Source organism: Orcinus orca, chromosome 1, assembly GCF_937001465.1.
Source record: "Orcinus orca chromosome 1, mOrcOrc1.1, whole genome shotgun sequence".
Lineage (NCBI taxonomy): Eukaryota > Metazoa > Chordata > Mammalia > Artiodactyla > Delphinidae > Orcinus > Orcinus orca.
In genome coordinates, this window is record NC_064559.1 from 103987469 (window position 1) to 104003006 (window position 15538).

The 15538-nt window shown below is 49.1% G+C and overlaps 1 protein-coding gene and 1 long non-coding RNA gene across 5 annotated transcripts; one reads left to right on the forward strand and one right to left on the reverse strand.

The window, feature by feature from the left end:
* The first annotated feature begins 179 nt into the window (after positions 1-179).
* MINDY1 (MINDY lysine 48 deubiquitinase 1) lies at positions 180-8851 on the forward strand. 4 transcript variants are annotated; one of them, XM_004285169.4, is made up of 10 exons: positions 180-319; positions 2543-3353; positions 3712-3769; positions 4166-4230; positions 4839-4997; positions 5334-5436; positions 5800-5942; positions 7016-7207; positions 7906-8058; positions 8332-8851. In XM_004285169.4, exons 2-10 carry the CDS (start codon positions 2901-2903, stop codon positions 8410-8412), a joined length of 1407 nt encoding a protein of 468 aa, XP_004285217.1. In that variant the 5' UTR covers positions 180-319; positions 2543-2900; the 3' UTR covers positions 8413-8851. The 4 variants fall into 4 exon arrangements, with proteins under 4 accessions (XP_004285217.1, XP_033271508.1, XP_033271507.1 ...); XM_033415617.2 differs by lacking the exon at positions 7016-7207; XM_033415616.2 differs by lacking the exon at positions 4839-4997.
* Positions 8852-9660: 809 nt separating this feature from the next.
* On the reverse strand, positions 9661-14092 carry LOC125960383 (uncharacterized). Its single transcript, XR_007469956.1, has 3 exons — positions 13952-14092; positions 13663-13753; positions 9661-9830 (listed from the first exon to the last, which is right to left on the reverse strand). It is a non-coding gene; the product is annotated as an uncharacterized LOC125960383 (long non-coding RNA).
* Between the last annotated feature and the right edge of the window lie 1446 nt (positions 14093-15538).

The following is a 15538-nucleotide window of genomic DNA, read 5'->3' on the forward strand; positions in this document are numbered from 1 at the left end:
GGCCTGGAGCGCACGCCCTAGACTCGGCGACTCAGAAATCCCGAAGACGCTCTGAGCGACCTGGGAGCACCTGGGCTGCACCCCTGTCTGCCTGCACGCTCCTCCAGTGCCCCCCGGTCGTGGGCGTGAGTCCGGAAGTAGCCACAATCCAGCCAGGACCGCCGCTCGTAAACCTGGGTAAACCTGTATAAGCTCTGGCGTTGACAGCTGGAAGGCAGCTGGGACTGTGGCGGCGCCCCTCCCTGTACCCACCTCCGCCATCGCATTGCCAGAGTTGAACCCCCCTTCTAGGTCCTGGAACAGCACCCACTTCTGTAAGGTAAAAACTGTTTTAACCATTTCCTTCGCCTTTTCTCCTAACCCCCACTGCTCTTTTTCCTCTCCAGCTCTGGGGAGGTGACACTGGCTGTCCTTCCACCTTGGGTCTCTAATAAGTCTGGATTTCGAGAGGAGCTCAGGCAGAAGGAGTACGTAAAAGAGATGCTGCTTGGTCCCTACACTTCCTCCTTTTAATGACACCTTCCCCCTCTCCCTTGCTAGCAAGTAGACAGCGCACTGTGGTTGCCTTATTCTGAGGGAAAATCTAAATCATTAGTTGCATGAAGATTTGGGTCAGACTGAGAGGGAGATTAGAGTGGGACAGTCAGGCACTTGAGGGGAGAGTAAAGTTCCTGGGGAGCCAGGGCAGGGGACACGGGTGTCTTCTTGAAGCTACATACCCGGTTTATATGCTTCTTCCAACTTTTATATGCTTCTTCCAACTTTTGGCTATTTACTGCCTCTGGCTATAGGGAGGGTCCAGGGCTCTTTTGACTCCCTTACCGCCACCAGAGGATAATTCCAGCTGGAGAGAAAGTGTAGGACTTGAGTTAAGAAAAGGGGAAAAGCATGAAATCCTGATTTGTTTGAGAACCTATGAGTCTCAGAGTCTCTCCTGCTCTGAAATACTCCATTATGCCCAACCCACCAGGCATGCCCCCTGTAGAGTGGAACTCCTCCATCACACTTCTGGCCCCTTTTAAAGACTTAGCCCACTTAGCTTTTTGCCCAGATTCTCTGAGACCCAGCTCCCTCTGGTATCCAGCTCCTGGATACCACTGGCCTGGCCAGCTAGTGCCCAACCCCCGCTTAATTATTGATCATTTCTGGCATTGGACAGAAAAGCTAAGAAATAAGCGCTGTTTTTCTCCAAGCTTTTAAAAAAGTGTCCCAGGCTCTGGTTTCTGCTTCTAAGGCTCATCCTAAGTGTCATTTGGGAAGGGAGGAAAAAAGGAGAGAGAGGGAAAAAAAAAGCTTAAGGCCTGCAGGCAATTTTTGCTGCTATGATTCGAAATCAACAACATGTAAATGAGATGCAGCTAGCATAAATTATATTTGAATCAGGAGGATGATCAATCTGGGTGACTAGGCTTATTTCGGTAACTTTTCTGTTCCTCAACTTCACCCCCCAGGCTTTACCCTAGCCCTAAATTCCTGCCGGATTACAAAAGGAAGCATAGTCTCAGGTTAGGCGGAAGCAAGAGAAGAGATTTCTGACAAGTTTAATTTCTCCCCCTTTCTCACCCTGATCAAGGGGGTGAGGGGAGTAAGGAGGTTGAAGGGAAATGTTTTCCAGGGGGCAGGGTTTGTGGCTTTTTATTGTCTACGATCCATGGTGTTAATTAAATGTCTATGCTTAGCGCTGGTAGAGAGCGGGTTAAACAGGTCCAGAGTTGACATCTAAAATGACCTAGATGGGAATAGATGGAAAGAACATAGGCACAGGTAGAGGAGTGGAGACAGAGCATTTTTTGTTTTACAGAAATCAATAATCAGTATTTTTATATTCCATGTAGTGGGCAAGAGAGTATCTCTGGGTTTCGGCAGTTTTCGGAGCATAGAGGAACTGAGGAGACGTCGCTATCCCAACTCTAGCTGTCAAGAGAAGCTTACTGGAAGAATGGGGTCGAGTGGTGTGTGTGTGTGTGTGTGTGTGTGTGTGTGTGTGTGAGTGTTTTGTACGTCTAATCTGAAATTACTTATCAGAACTGATCTCTGATTCAAGTCCCCAGGGCCTGCATTTCCCCTCTCCAGCCTACAGGAAGCTCCTCCCAGGATCTTTTTGTTGTGGTTTGCGATTGTGTAAATCTGGAGTTGTGAAGGTGGAGTCCTTTGAGGAGAAGGACTTCTTTCTCACCAGTGTTTCGCCTTTAGGGGCATGGTATTGACTCTCTTTATTCTTCACCCCAAGCACTATATGACTGTTCATCTTTTTGCCCTTGGGATGAGGCAGAGAGAAGATGGCCCTAAAGATATAAGCCATGTGTGCTCAGGATGTTTCCTGAACAGCCAAGGGACAGGGTTCGGGTAGGGCAGAGGAATTACTCTCATTCTGGCTATGGTGGGGTTTACTGACATGATGCCTATTACAGGGTGAGCTAAAGATCACTGTATTAATAATCATTAGTATAGTTTTAACATTTCTTTCTCCATCTCTTTTTCTTCTTTCTCCTTTTACCCGCCCTTTCTGTCTTGTCTCCATTCCTTGTCCTTCCTGTTTCAGGGAAGCTGACGCCACCCAATGTCTTCAATCCCACCGGAATCATCCCCCGCAAGCCTGAAAGTCCTGTACCCTCGTTGGTCCTATCTGGCCACAGCAAGTTAGAGGTGAAAGAGCCCGGCCTGGGACCCTTCTGTTTACCCCAAAGCTGTACTACCTGTAGCCAGGAGTGGCCAACAGACGCTAACCGAGCCTTCTGCACTACATTCCTTTTCCAAGACTTTTCTGGCTCTGTTTGCGTTCCAGCCCAATGATTTCCTCCTTATTGGATCGTTCTCTCTCTTGCATATCAAGCCTCGATTAAGCCAGTCCCTGAGGACAATAAAGTCCTTTGGTGCCCCTCAGTTGACCCCTCCTGACCATGGAACACCATCAGCCTGAGCATCCAGTCCGTGGTGAGGCCAGGACTGCGGAAGTGGTCGTCCCTGAAAACCATGAGGTCCTGTCAGAACCCAGTGAGCCCCCTCAGGACAAGGATGCCGAAGAGGCTGATGGGGCAGCTGGAGAACAGGAGCCAGTAGATGAAGCTTTGCTGCCAGCCCAGGGCCAGGGTAACCTCGAGTCCCCTCCACCTGATGCCAGCTCAAGCCAAGAAGGGCCAGCCCAGGGGACACAGCCTGAGGTAGAGACAGTGGGGGCCTGCTCCTGGCCCCAAGAGCTTCCCCAGTCCCCCAGGGCCCGACAACCTGAGCTAGACTTCTACTGTGTAAAGTGGATCCCCTGGAAGGGAGAACGGACACCCATCATCACCCAGAGCACTAACGGCCCTTGCCCTCTCATCGCCATCATGAACATCCTTTTTCTTCAGTGGAAGGTAAGAGAGAGCTTGGATGGGGGCTCAGAAAACCTTGATCATTCTGATTTTCTCAAGCCAAACTTTCCAGATTATTCTTCCTATTTCTCCAGCTTGAACAAATGAGATAAGATATTTGTTAAAAACAAAACAACACAATAATCTGTCCTACTCCTCTGTCTTCTACTGTCTAGCAAATGGGAATGCCTTGCAGTTTTCCACATTCATTCCCTTGCTCCAGTTGCAAGCCTTTCTTTTCCACCACACCTGACTGCTGGACAACCCCTGCCCTCCCCCTGCCTTTCTATGGGTTCCTCCTTCAGTGCTCCATGAAGGAAAGCACACACCTGGCTAACACTTTGTCATTCCTTGCCTCCAGGTGAAGCTGCCACCTCAGAAGGAAGTGATTGCATCAGATGAGCTCATGGCCCATCTTGGTGAGTGACTGGGCCTTGAAGGAGAATTACCCAAAAGCTTCCAGTGCTATCTACTCAGCCAGAAATCCAGAGTGTTGAGGGACTCCCCATGCGGGGATCTTATGTGGCAGGGAAGGTAAAAATCTGTGGGGATTCTCTGCAAGGCTGGGGAATGAAAAGGAAAAGTGAAGGTGTCAGGAGTCCTGGGTCGTCACCCCAATTCTTCCCTTAGCTTTCACATGGAACCTTGCGTGTACCCTTCACCTTTGTGGGCCCATTTCTTCCTCTGAGAAACTAAGGCCCTTTGCAACTGTGAAAATCTGTGGTTCTGTGACATTACCTCCATTCTCCTGGAGAAGAGGAAGCAGCTTTTGGGACTGTTGGTGGGGTAAGCTGATAAGGATTCCTGTCTTGTAGGAGACTGCCTTCTATCCATCAAGCCCCAGGAGAAGTCAGAAGGACTTCAGCTTAATTTTCAGCAGGTGAGGCGAAAGGTCTGTGGACATGGGGGTTTGCAGGCTTATAAGGAGACACCCAGGCTATTAAGAGAGGCTTTTCTGATGCTTCTCAGGAGGGTTCCTTGAACCATAATTTCTTTCTGCAGGAGGGGGAGGGTGTATCTCTGTCCTAGAAAATATGTTCATTTACATAAGATAAAGAAGGGTTGAGACAAGGGAGGAATTTCCATTGTAAGAGAACACCAGGGAAGAAAAGCAACAAGATTAAATTTTTTTTTTCCTGGAGGTGGGAGTAGAGGGGGGGAGGGGAGGCTAGAATAGCCATCATTTTCTTTTTTTTCCCCAGTTTTATTGAGATTTAATTGACATATAACACTGTGTCAGGTTCTTTTTTTCCATTTTATTTTATTTTTTAAATTGAAGTATAGTTGATTTATAATATTGTGTTAGTTTCAGGTGTACAGAGTAGTGATTCAGTATTTTGCACATTATATTCCATAATAGGTTATTTTAAGATACTAGGTATAATTCCATGTGCTATACAGTATATCCTTGTTTACCTATAGCACTGTGTAAGTTTAAAATATACATGTGTTGATTTGATCTATCCATAATTTTCTTTTCTACCCCAGAATGTGGACGATGCAATGACAGTGCTGCCTAAACTGGCCACAGGTCTGGATGTCAATGTGCGATTCACAGGTGTCTCTGATTTTGAGTATACACCTGAGTGCAGCATCTTTGACCTACTAGGCATACCTCTGTACCATGGCTGGCTTGTTGATCCACAGGTGAGGGTAGGGGGCGCAAGTGAGACTCAGTCAGCTCAAGCTGAGAGAGAAGCAAAATTTTGTGTGGAGGGGTTTAGGGAGGTAGGGAGTAGATTGGCTTGGGAGGGGATTAGGGTTTAGAGGCTGGATCCAGTGCAGGATTCCTTTAATTTTCACCTTTCTGGGGGGTAACATTCAAATACAAGCAAACAATATGGAAATAGGTCAATTCTTCAGACATCAAAAGTTTCAGGAAGCTTTGGTCGTAGGGTTTGCAGTCTTTGTGGGCTTGCTTCACTTCCTTCCTGTAAAAGATCTCCATTTTTTTGGTACCACCCCACCCCGCTGCTCATGCAGAGTCCTGAGGCTGTGAGTGCAGTTGGGAAACTGAGTTATAACCAACTGGTAGAGAAGATCATCACCTGCAAGCACTCCAGTGACACCAACCTCGTGACAGAAGGTGACCTCCCTCCCTTCTCTTCTGTGGACCTTATGTGGAGGGAATGATGGCTACTTAGGTTTAGTGTTTATTGTCTGTCTCCCCACCGCCATGTCCCACTAGAATGTGAGCTCTATGAGAGGGAGTTTGGGGAATTGTCTATTTAGTTCACTGACGTGTCCCCCGGTACCTAGTGCGATGCCTGGCAAAAAGTAGCTCTCAGTTAGAATCTGTTGAATGAATGAATACAGCCAGGCTTCAAGGAAGCGATTTCATAAGGTGGGACTGACCCCTAGGGCTTTGACAGGCGCTCTCTGGATGATCCTACCGTGGACTTTGCATTTAAGCCACCCACCCCCCCCCTTTCTTGTGCCCTGCTGCCAGGCCTGATTGCAGAGCAGTTCCTGGAGACCACCGCTGCACAGCTGACCTACCATGGTCTGTGTGAGCTAACGACAGCTGCCAAGGAGGGCGAACTTAGCGTCTTTTTCCGGAACAACCACTTTAGCACTATGACTAAGCACAAGGTGATGAGGGTTTAGGAGGTGGGGGTTTGGAGTGCTGTCATTCCCTCATGCCTTTTTCTTCTGGGTCAGTGTTTCAGTCAGGATAAAGGTAGATTAAGCTGTGATAACAAATGATTCCTGAACCCCAGTGGTTTACCACAACAAAGGTTTATTTCTTTTTTCAAAAAAATATTTATCTATTTATCTATTTATTTATTTTGGCTGTGCCGATCTTAGTTGCGGCACACGGGATCTTCGTTGCGGCATGCAGACTTCTTACTTGCGGTATGCGGACTCTTAGTTGAGGCATGCATTCGGGATCTAGTTCCCCGACCAGGGATCAAACCCGAGCCCCTACATTGGGAGCACGGAGTCTTACCCACTGGACCACCAGGGAAGTCCCCAAAGGTTTATTTCTCACTCATGTTGCACGTCCACTGCAGATTGGCTGCAGCTCTGTCCCACATCATCTTCACTTTGGGGCCCAGGCTGACAAAACAGCCTTTATCTGGAACATAGGAGGGGAAAGTGAGGGGGTGGGGAACACACCGTACGCGTGCTTTTAGTGCTTCTGCCTGGAAATGACAATGTCAGTTCTGCTAACATCTCACTGGCCAGAGCAAGCCATAAGGAGTAAGCCTGCCATCAGTGGGACAAGAAAGTGTAAATCCTCTCCCAGGAAGGGGCAGTGGAATTTTTGAACAATACTATAGTTTTCCAAAGCTAAAAATTGTCTGAGCTCTCTAGGAATTGAGTAGAAGAGGGAAAGGTCATTGGTTCTCAAAGGATTTATCCTTATAACCATCAGGCGAGCCCAGAGAACCATGGGAAGTAGGGTAGGAAGCAGGGCTGTATGCGGGACTTTAGCCCGAGGACTCCATGTTTGACCACAGTGACCACCATACTCACACCAAACTGACCACGACTCAGACAGCCCTTCCTTCTCCCCACAGCCGCGCATATTTATAAAAGATCCACATGCTCACACTGACACGTTCCAGCTAGCACACCGATTGATTCCAATGGTCTCTGTGCATCTCAGATGGGGCCTCTGTCACCTGTCCCACCAATGCACTTTGTCCTCCTCTTTGCAGGGTCACTTGTACCTACTGGTCACCGACCAGGGCTTTCTACAGGAGGAGCAAGTGGTGTGGGAGAGCCTGCACAACGTGGACGGAGACAGCTGTTTCTGTGACTCTGACTTTCACCTAAGTCACTCCCTAGGCAAGGGACCTGGAGCAGAAGGTGGGAGTGGCTCCCCAGAAAAGCAGCGGCAGGTGGACCAGGTGTGTGGGGTCTCTGGGGCGGGTTCAGAGAGCATGTCCGCCTCAGAGAGCTTCTTGCCATAGGTGCGAGCTGCCTGCATCTTATTATCTAGAGACTGTGACATACGACAGCCATGCCCCTCTCCTCTGTTGCCTTTCGGACCATCTCAGCACTTGGTGTGTATTCTCTGGCACCAGAGGTAAAATACTTGGCTGGGGCTTCCCTGGTGGCGCAGTGGTTGAGAGTCCGCCTGCCGATGCAGGGGACACGGGTTCATGCCCCGGTCCGGGAAGATCCCACATGCCGCGGAGCAGCTGGGCCCGTGAGCCATGGCCACTGAGCCTGCATGTCCGGAGCCTGTGCTCCGCAACGGGAGAGGCCTCAACAGTGACAGGCCCACGTACCGCAAACAAACAAACAAACAAAAAACTTGGCTATATGTGTTGCTCTGGAGAAGGAGCTGGAGAATTGGAAGGATGAGGAAAGGCTGCTTTTTTTGTTGTCGTTATTTATTTATTTTTTTGGCCACACAGCTTGTGGGATCTTAGTTCCCCGACCAGGGATTGAACCCGTGCCCCCTGCCAGTGGAAGCTCAGAGTCCTAACCACTGGACCGCCAGGGAACTCCCAGGAAAGGCTGGTTTGGAAACCTAAACACAGCCTGGACATCCCCCCGCCCCAGCCTCCCTCACCATCCCCGTTCTTTCCCCTCTCTCCAGGACTACCTGATCGCCTTGTCCCTGCAGCAGCAGCCATCGTCGCAAGGCACATTGGGTCTTAGCGACCTGGAGCTGGCCCAGCAACTTCAGCAAGAGGAGTACCAACAGCACCAAGCTGCCCAGCCCGTGGCAGCACGTGCCCTGTTACCGCAGGTGGGTCTGCTCCCCCTGCCCTTAGCGCTGCCCCTCCAGCGTTCCCACATCCTCAGTGTGCCACTCCTGCTTCCCCTGGTCCAGACACTTGTTATTCCTGCCATGTCCCTTCAAGGTTTCCCTCGGGGCCTTTCTCCTGTCTCCTCTCCCCTGGGTCCCTTCCTGTCTTTCTCTCCCCACTGCCTCTCCCAATCCTGACCCTGCTTCCATCTAGAGTCTCTGTCCTGGACTCTTCCACAGTTGATGGGTGACCAATTGTTAAATCTGATACAGGGGAGAGGAGCTGCATTTGGACGCCCAGCTGCCGAGCGTCGGCAGAGGCCGAAGCAAGAGTCCGACTGTGTCCTCCTGTAGCCCCGCTCAGTGCCAGGCTGCCTTGCCTCCGCTTGCAGAGGCTGGGGCTATTTTGCTTGCTCCCTGGCTCAACTTGAGATATGCAGGGTAACTTATTTATGGAATGTTGGGGATCAGAGCAGGCAGTAAATGCCAAGGTCAGACTTGGTGACGTCTTTGCCCTCACGTGCTGCCTCCTCTTCCTCCCAGCCATCCTGGGCAACATTGGGGTTGGTCGGGTGAGGATTTCTGATTCCCAACTCCCTTTCCCCAGAATAGTCACATTAATATACAGACTCAGGCTCCAGGGTGAGGTCCCTGTCTAGAACCCATCTCCCCTACTTTCTGCTCCTGCAGGCCCACCCGTATCCATTCGTTTGTTTCAGGGTTTAATTTGGGTTTCTATCTCCATTATTTGTAATGCCTTCCTAGGGGTTTGGAAATAAAACTTCTTTCCTGAGGTCTGTTGTTTGCCTTACCCTGCAGCTATGGGGTTAAGTATTTGACTCAATTGAGGAATGCAAAAAGGGGGAGGGGGAGGTAAAAAGGTGTGAGGGGTGGCCTGTCATTTCTAATACAAGCAGCAGGGGGAGCCAAAGCCTGCTTTTTCCTTTTTTGTTTTTTATCTGTTTTCGATAGGTCTTCTTTTGGAAGTGGTACTATAATTTGTGAGGTGGGTTTCCAAGTTCCTGCTTTGGACAGATGAATTTGGGGATTGTGCACCCTGATAACCCAATCTTCCCGTGCAGGGGAGGGTTAGCTTGATCCTCTGCTTGCTTCTCAGGTCATACAGATGGTCCTTTGCTACCTCTAACCATTTCTGACCTCATTGTGGTTCCTGGTTCTCAATTATTTTTCCTGAAATTTCCTGGTGAAGAGAGATTAACGGGGGGGAGGGGAGACACCGAGGGGAGGGGGGATGGTTGACAACTGCAGTCTAGAGCCTCAAACAGGACTCCTGTTGAATATCCAACATGAAAGGCACCTCCAGCTTCAAGGCCTCCTCCCAGCCCATGTCCTGCTCCACCCAAACTTCAATCAGGGAACACAAATGACAGTGAAGTTTGCCAAAAGAATTCAAATATCAGTGAGATGTGCTGGCCAGAATACGGAAAGAATGAGTAGAGCAGAGACTATCAAAGAGATCCCATTATCGCATACCCAAGACAGAGCTAGGGGACCCAGGTGCAGACATCACTTTGAAATGAGGGAAATTAAGGGATTTAAGAGGAACTTGGAGTTCCAGACTCCACAAGAAGCTGGAACATGTGGTGCTCAAGTGAGGGGTTATTTTATTTGGAGGCCCAGCTGGTCTCCTGCAGGCTCACCCATACATGGGAATCTCAGATTCTTGAAGGTCATATGGGGATGAGGTCTCAGAGGTCTTCAGCCCTGCACAGGGCTAGTAGGGCTGACCAGCAGTTCCCTTTCACTGCATTCTGCAGACAAGAAAGTCAGGTATTAGAAAGACCCACCACCACTATGGCTTAGGCACTCTGTCCTCTCCCTCGTGCTGGCCCAGAGACTGTGTGGTGCCTGGAGTCCTGCACTAAATTCACCAAAGACCCATGAGTTCCCCAGGACATGACTGTGCTCCACTGTGTGCAGTGTGGAGGTTAGGGGTGAAGCTCCGGGGCTCCAGGTTAAGCACCAGCGAAGTCTCACCTGGCGGGAAGAGTAGAGGGACTTCCCAAATTTCTTTTGAACTCAGCTCGGATACTTAGAAGATCAGTCTCACTTCGAGAAATAAGGATACGCATCAGAACTTGGTAATTGTCTCAGTTTCCTGGTAGAGGAAGAAAGAGAATGTGGATGTGGTGGTAGTGACATTCTCACAGACTAGGGATTGGGCCACATGGTGAATTATTCTAGGGAGTGTTGGTGAAGAGAGAGTCAAGGAAAAGAGAAATATGCATTATGTAAGGGTAATGATGTGGCAGGAAAGATCGATTGCTGTGGGGAATATTACTGGACAATTACTTGTTCCATCCACGTCTTTCCTGGCCCTGCCACTAGCTTAGAGCCTCGCTCTTGAGTACCTCGCTCCAAGGGCAGGTACTCAAGAAAAGATAGAGGAGACTTGCCACCTATAAAGACTTACAGCATGAGGGACTTCCCTAGTGGCGCAGTGGTTAAGAATCTGCCTGCCAGTGCAGGGGACACGGGTTCGAGCCCTGGTCCGGGAAGATCCCGCGTGCCGCGGAGCAACTAAGCCCATGCACCACAACTACTGAGCCCACATGTCACAACTACTGAAGCCCGCACGACTAGAGCCCGTGCTCTGCAACAAGAGAAGCCACCGCAATGAGAAGCCCGCGCTCCACAATGAAGAGTAGCCCCCGCTCTCCACAACCAGAGAAAGACTGCGTGCAGCAACACTCAATGCAGCCAAAAAAAAAAAAAAATCTTAAAAAAGAAATCTTAAAAAAAAAAAAGATTTACAGCATGAAATCCAGAAAGACTGTTTTTAACTTACAAGTTTGAGAAAGTCCAAGGAGGATACACCCACCCTGTCCCTAAACTGAGTTGATGGGGCTCTGATAGGGAGCAGGGTCATGTGACTTCCCGTTCTGATCCTGACCTACCAGGGTCGTCTTGTTATCCTCATCTTTATACATCACTTTCTCCTGGTTGGACCCCTGGGGTTCAGCATCACTGTCCTTCTCTCATACCTGCACCAGGCCTCTTGCCTTTTGGTTAAAGATGGTAATGGAGGGTTCAGTTTAGAAATAATAGAGATATAGTACATATTCAAATCATGAGCTATAACTGATTATAATAAAATATTTTGGGGACTTCCCTGGTGGTCCAGTGGTTAAGACTCTACAATCCCAATGCAGGGGGCCCAGGTTCGATCCCTGGTCAGGGAACTATATCCTGCATGCTGCAGCTAAGACCCAATGCAGCCAAATAAATATTAAAAAAAAAAAGAAAGAAATGTTAAAAAAAAATTTTTTTTGGTTGCAAAAAACCTGTTTGTGTCATGAGCTGTGCACTGGTGCTGTCATCATTTCCTATTATCCTCTTTTTCAGAGTTATCTCAGTCACTTGACTCCTAAGACCCTTCCCAGAACTGCCTGAAACCTACACTTAGGGCAACCCCACAGATCATAAACTCCCACAAAGAAACAAAAAAAAAAAATGATGAAGTGAATACAGGATGCTATATTTTATTTGGACTCATTCATTACCTAATTGTCAGTGGGCCTGATGGCTACTCTTTGTTTTGTTTTGTTTTTTTTGCACTTTAAATTAAATTAAATTTATTTATTTAGTTTTTGGCTGTGGCTTGTGGGATTTTAGTTCCCCGACCAGGTATGGAACCCAGGCCCTCAGCAGTGAGAGCAAGGAGCCCTAACCACTGGACCGCCAGGGAATTCCCCGATGGCTACTCTTTTGAATTCCATGTATCCTTGGTTTTATGTTGTGATGAAGACTGCCAAATGCTTCCCAGTATCCATTCTTCCCTTCTTCCAACTCTTGTTACTCCATAGTTATAGAATTGGGGTAGGAGTCACTCATTAACTGAATATTCCCAATGGTGTACAAGTACCCTCTATACCAAACCTATATCAAACATAATTCTTGTCTTGTTACTTGAGAATATATTTGGCATCTCATACTGCCCTAGGATCTTTATAATGAACCTTCATTTTATGGTTCACATTGGTCTGAATTTGTCCTGAATCAGCTGTCATTTAAAGGTCATTTTTCTGAATAAATATTCATCGCAATTATGTTTTCACATTTCTCTCATAAAAGAATAGTTTGGAAGTGTCTTGATTTTTTCCTTTTTTAAAATTGTTTTTCAGAAAAATAGGCCTGTATTATTTTTTGACTCGTACGTCTAAGATAAATCGGGCATGTACATCCAAGAGTCTACCAGCAATAGATGACTGTAAAGTATTTGGATTACAGAGTCCTGTAATCCAAATACTTTACAGTCATCTATTGCTGTGGTATAAGTTTGTTTTTATGACAGGAATTTAGATAACCACAACTCTTCAAATGAATCTTAGTGTTCACTCATTATAAAAGTACAGGCTTTATTGGATGAGTACAGTAATCTACTGTCAAAATGGAAATCTCTGGATGATAAAATAAATGCTTCTATGTACTGTCGAATAGCTGTTAATAGGCATGATGGTTTCTCAACCAGTATACAAAAAGCTATTCCATCTTCAAATTTTTGGTGAGCTTTTTTATTTATAAGTTTTGGGGGACAGTTGTACTAGGAGACCTAGCTCAACGAGCACAATGACCGGATTCTGTTTATGAAATTCCTCAAACCAAGATCGCCAATTTAAGTTTGGATAATACGGAACAAAGTCTGACCAGTGTGGAGAAAGGTGGTCTTGGGTGCCAAGAGTATGCTATAGCTTATAGGATAGACCAACACCTATGATATAGACCAGGAGTTGATACATGGCAGTTACATGTCCTATAGGATCATTATGTGTATTGTAGGAGACTAGGTGACTTAATAGCTGTGTGACCTTGGGCAAGGTAGTTAACCTCTCTGTACTTCAGTTTTTTCATCTATAAAACAAGGATGTGAGTGTGGATGTGAGGATTCACTGAAATGTGTAATGTGCTTGGCATAGGCCCTGGCACACAAGGAGCCCCTAAGAAATGGTGGCTCTTTTGCTATTTTTTCTAGTGTTATCACCATCCTCATTCTGGCAACTGAATCCGTATCTGTATTTGGCCACCTAGACATTAATTGGGCCCAAAATTTTAGCTTTGGTGCCCTGGTGGGTCCACTAACCTATCTCTAACCACAGCTCCCTCCTCTACTCTTCACAAGACAGTTTGTAAACCTAGGAAAAGAGAGCTGCTCTATGTTTACAAAATAATATGAGATTGTTACATTGGCAGGAGCGTGAAACCTCCTCTCTCTTGCCCAGGAGATACTCTATGGAGTATCGTCAGTTCCTCCTTCCGGGCTTCTTCTCGGTCTACAGACTGGTTTCTAAAAGGTAATATGCCCAAGTGCAGAGGGAAGGGGCTCACCTTGGCCTGCAATGGCCCTTGGCAGCCTCTGCACATCCTTGTCTATTACTGAAGCTCAAGAAGGTTCTGAGGATGCCCCAAGCTGCGGTCTGTAAGAGCACAGGGGTACCAAAGTCTACCCATTCCCCAGTGCCCCGGCCAGGCCCTGGGCATGGCCTCAGGGCCAGCTCTCCCTTTCCTATTCCCCGTCCCACCCCCCAGCCCCTGTGTTGATGTAAAAAAAAAAAAAAAGATTCCTACAATCCCAGCAGCGCCTACCTTGTTGGCAAGGCCCAGGTGGCTGAGGATCTCCTGAGCCAGGGATAGTCCCATCTTCCTGCTGGTCACAGACATGGTGCGACTGGATGCCCTGGGGGGAGGGACACAGGAGCCAATTCAGGGGAACGTCCCAGCCTTTCTGGGCCGCTTTTTGACCCCAGGTCCGGGAGCCTGGACTCCCTTTACCCATTCCTCTCCTTTGTTGCAGAAAAAAAGAACAACCTGCTTGGCAGGTTTGGGAGCCCAAGTGGAGGGTAAGAGGCGAGCCTCCACCTTCCCCACCACTCACCATCCTTCTGGAAGCAAGTTTGATCAGGGATGCTGCTAGAACTAGCACCAAACCAACCCTCCCAGACTCTAGGGTTGGTCCCAAGGCTCCCCAGCCCTTGGTCTGAGGTGGATGATCCCCTTCTGAGGTCACCTCCCTTCCTTCCATGGCCTGGCTGGGTGTTCCTGGGGCAGTGTAAGGGAGGCGAGGCGAGGCAGCAGGATTAAGTATGTGGGGCGGGAGATAACCGCATTTTCCCCCACCTTCAGCCCCAGCCTCCAAGTAAGCCCCACGCCCTGCCCACAGAGCTTCCACCACTGTGCGCCTTTCACCCTCAGAGTCTCCAGCTGGGATCTTTAGGTCAGCAGGTGCAATCTCTGAGCTGACATGAGTATGTATTCTTGTGGGTACGTGGGTGCCTGGAGAAGGAAGCAGGCACTCATGTTAGAAAAGGAAAACTCCTTTCTCCCTCCCCCAAGTGATCAACAAGTTCCTCCATCCACCCCCAGCCGCAGCATGAGAGCCCAGGTCCAGTGCTTACCCGGAGGCGCTGGGGGCGAAGTGGGTGTCCTCAGAGCCTGGTGGCGTACCGTCTATGGGCACCAGCTCCTGTGTGGCCTGGTACAGGAGAGGGTGTGTGTGCAGCCCAAGCTGAACAGCCAGTCAGATGACCTCTCCAGCAGACCAGCCCAGCTATCCTCTCAGGCTCTGGCCCCTCCCAAATGTGGGAGAGGACCAGGCTGTACCGGGTCCCACATGCCAACACCTCCCTACCCAGCATCTCTCCTCCCAGGAACTGGCCTTAACCCATGCAGAGAACTCCGCTGGCCTCTCAGCAGCTCAGCCCCGACACAGGAGGCTTTGTGCGCTGCCGTCCCGGCGGGGCCAGGTGGGACCACAGAAGCCCAGTCTCTAAGTCCAGCTTCTGACCTGGCTCTGCCTCTGACTCCAGCTCCCTGGGGGCGTGGGGGTGGGGGCAGGTCAGACAAGGCTCCAGGCTTATTTGGAGGCTGGTACGGAAAAACCTGTTGGGGCACATACCAGCAGGGCACCCCAGCCTGCATCCCAGAGGGGTATTAGAGCAGTAGCGAGTGGGAGTGATTGGAAGAGAGTAGTAGAGTGAGTGGGGGGGGAACGGGACTGTGTAAATCTTTAGGGAAGGAAGGGCACAGGTATTCCGGGGATAGGAGCAGATCAGAGTCAAGAGAGAAAAACGCACAGGGTGTTCCCTGTGGGCAGAAGCACCGTGCTTCCAAAAGGCAACAGGGAGATTAAAGAGGCTCTCTGGGTCCCTGTGTCTTAGATTCCTTGTGTTGCCTTTTGGCCACCAGGGCTGTTTTAGCTGCAGGTGATGCAACCCCAGCAGCTGGGCTGGAGGCTGTCTGTGCACAGAGCAGCAGGTACACAGTCTTGGGGAGCCTCAGGGGCCCCTGAGCAGACAATTACTCGAATCTCACAGCCAACTCCCTAGGGTCTGAGAGCAGTCTCCTTCCTGCTGCCCTAGACAGGTCTGCTGGGGGCTGGGCACAGAAGCCAGAGATCCTCTGCCACTCTCCCACCCTGGGAAGGTCCTCACTGGTTTTCTGAGGAGGGACCAGCAGCTCTTCC

Excerpts from the sequence above, each read along its gene's own strand:
- MINDY1 (XM_004285169.4), top strand. The coding sequence starts at position 2,901 with ATGGAACACCATCAGCCTGAGCATCCAGTCCGTGGTGAGGCCAGGACT. Across the intron at positions 3,354-3,711 it reads TCCTTTTTCTTCAGTGGAAG|GTGAAGCTGCCACCTCAGAA; the intron begins GTAAGAGAGAGC and ends CCTTGCCTCCAG. Across the intron at positions 5,437-5,799 it reads CACCAACCTCGTGACAGAAG|GCCTGATTGCAGAGCAGTTC; the intron begins GTGACCTCCCTC and ends CCCTGCTGCCAG.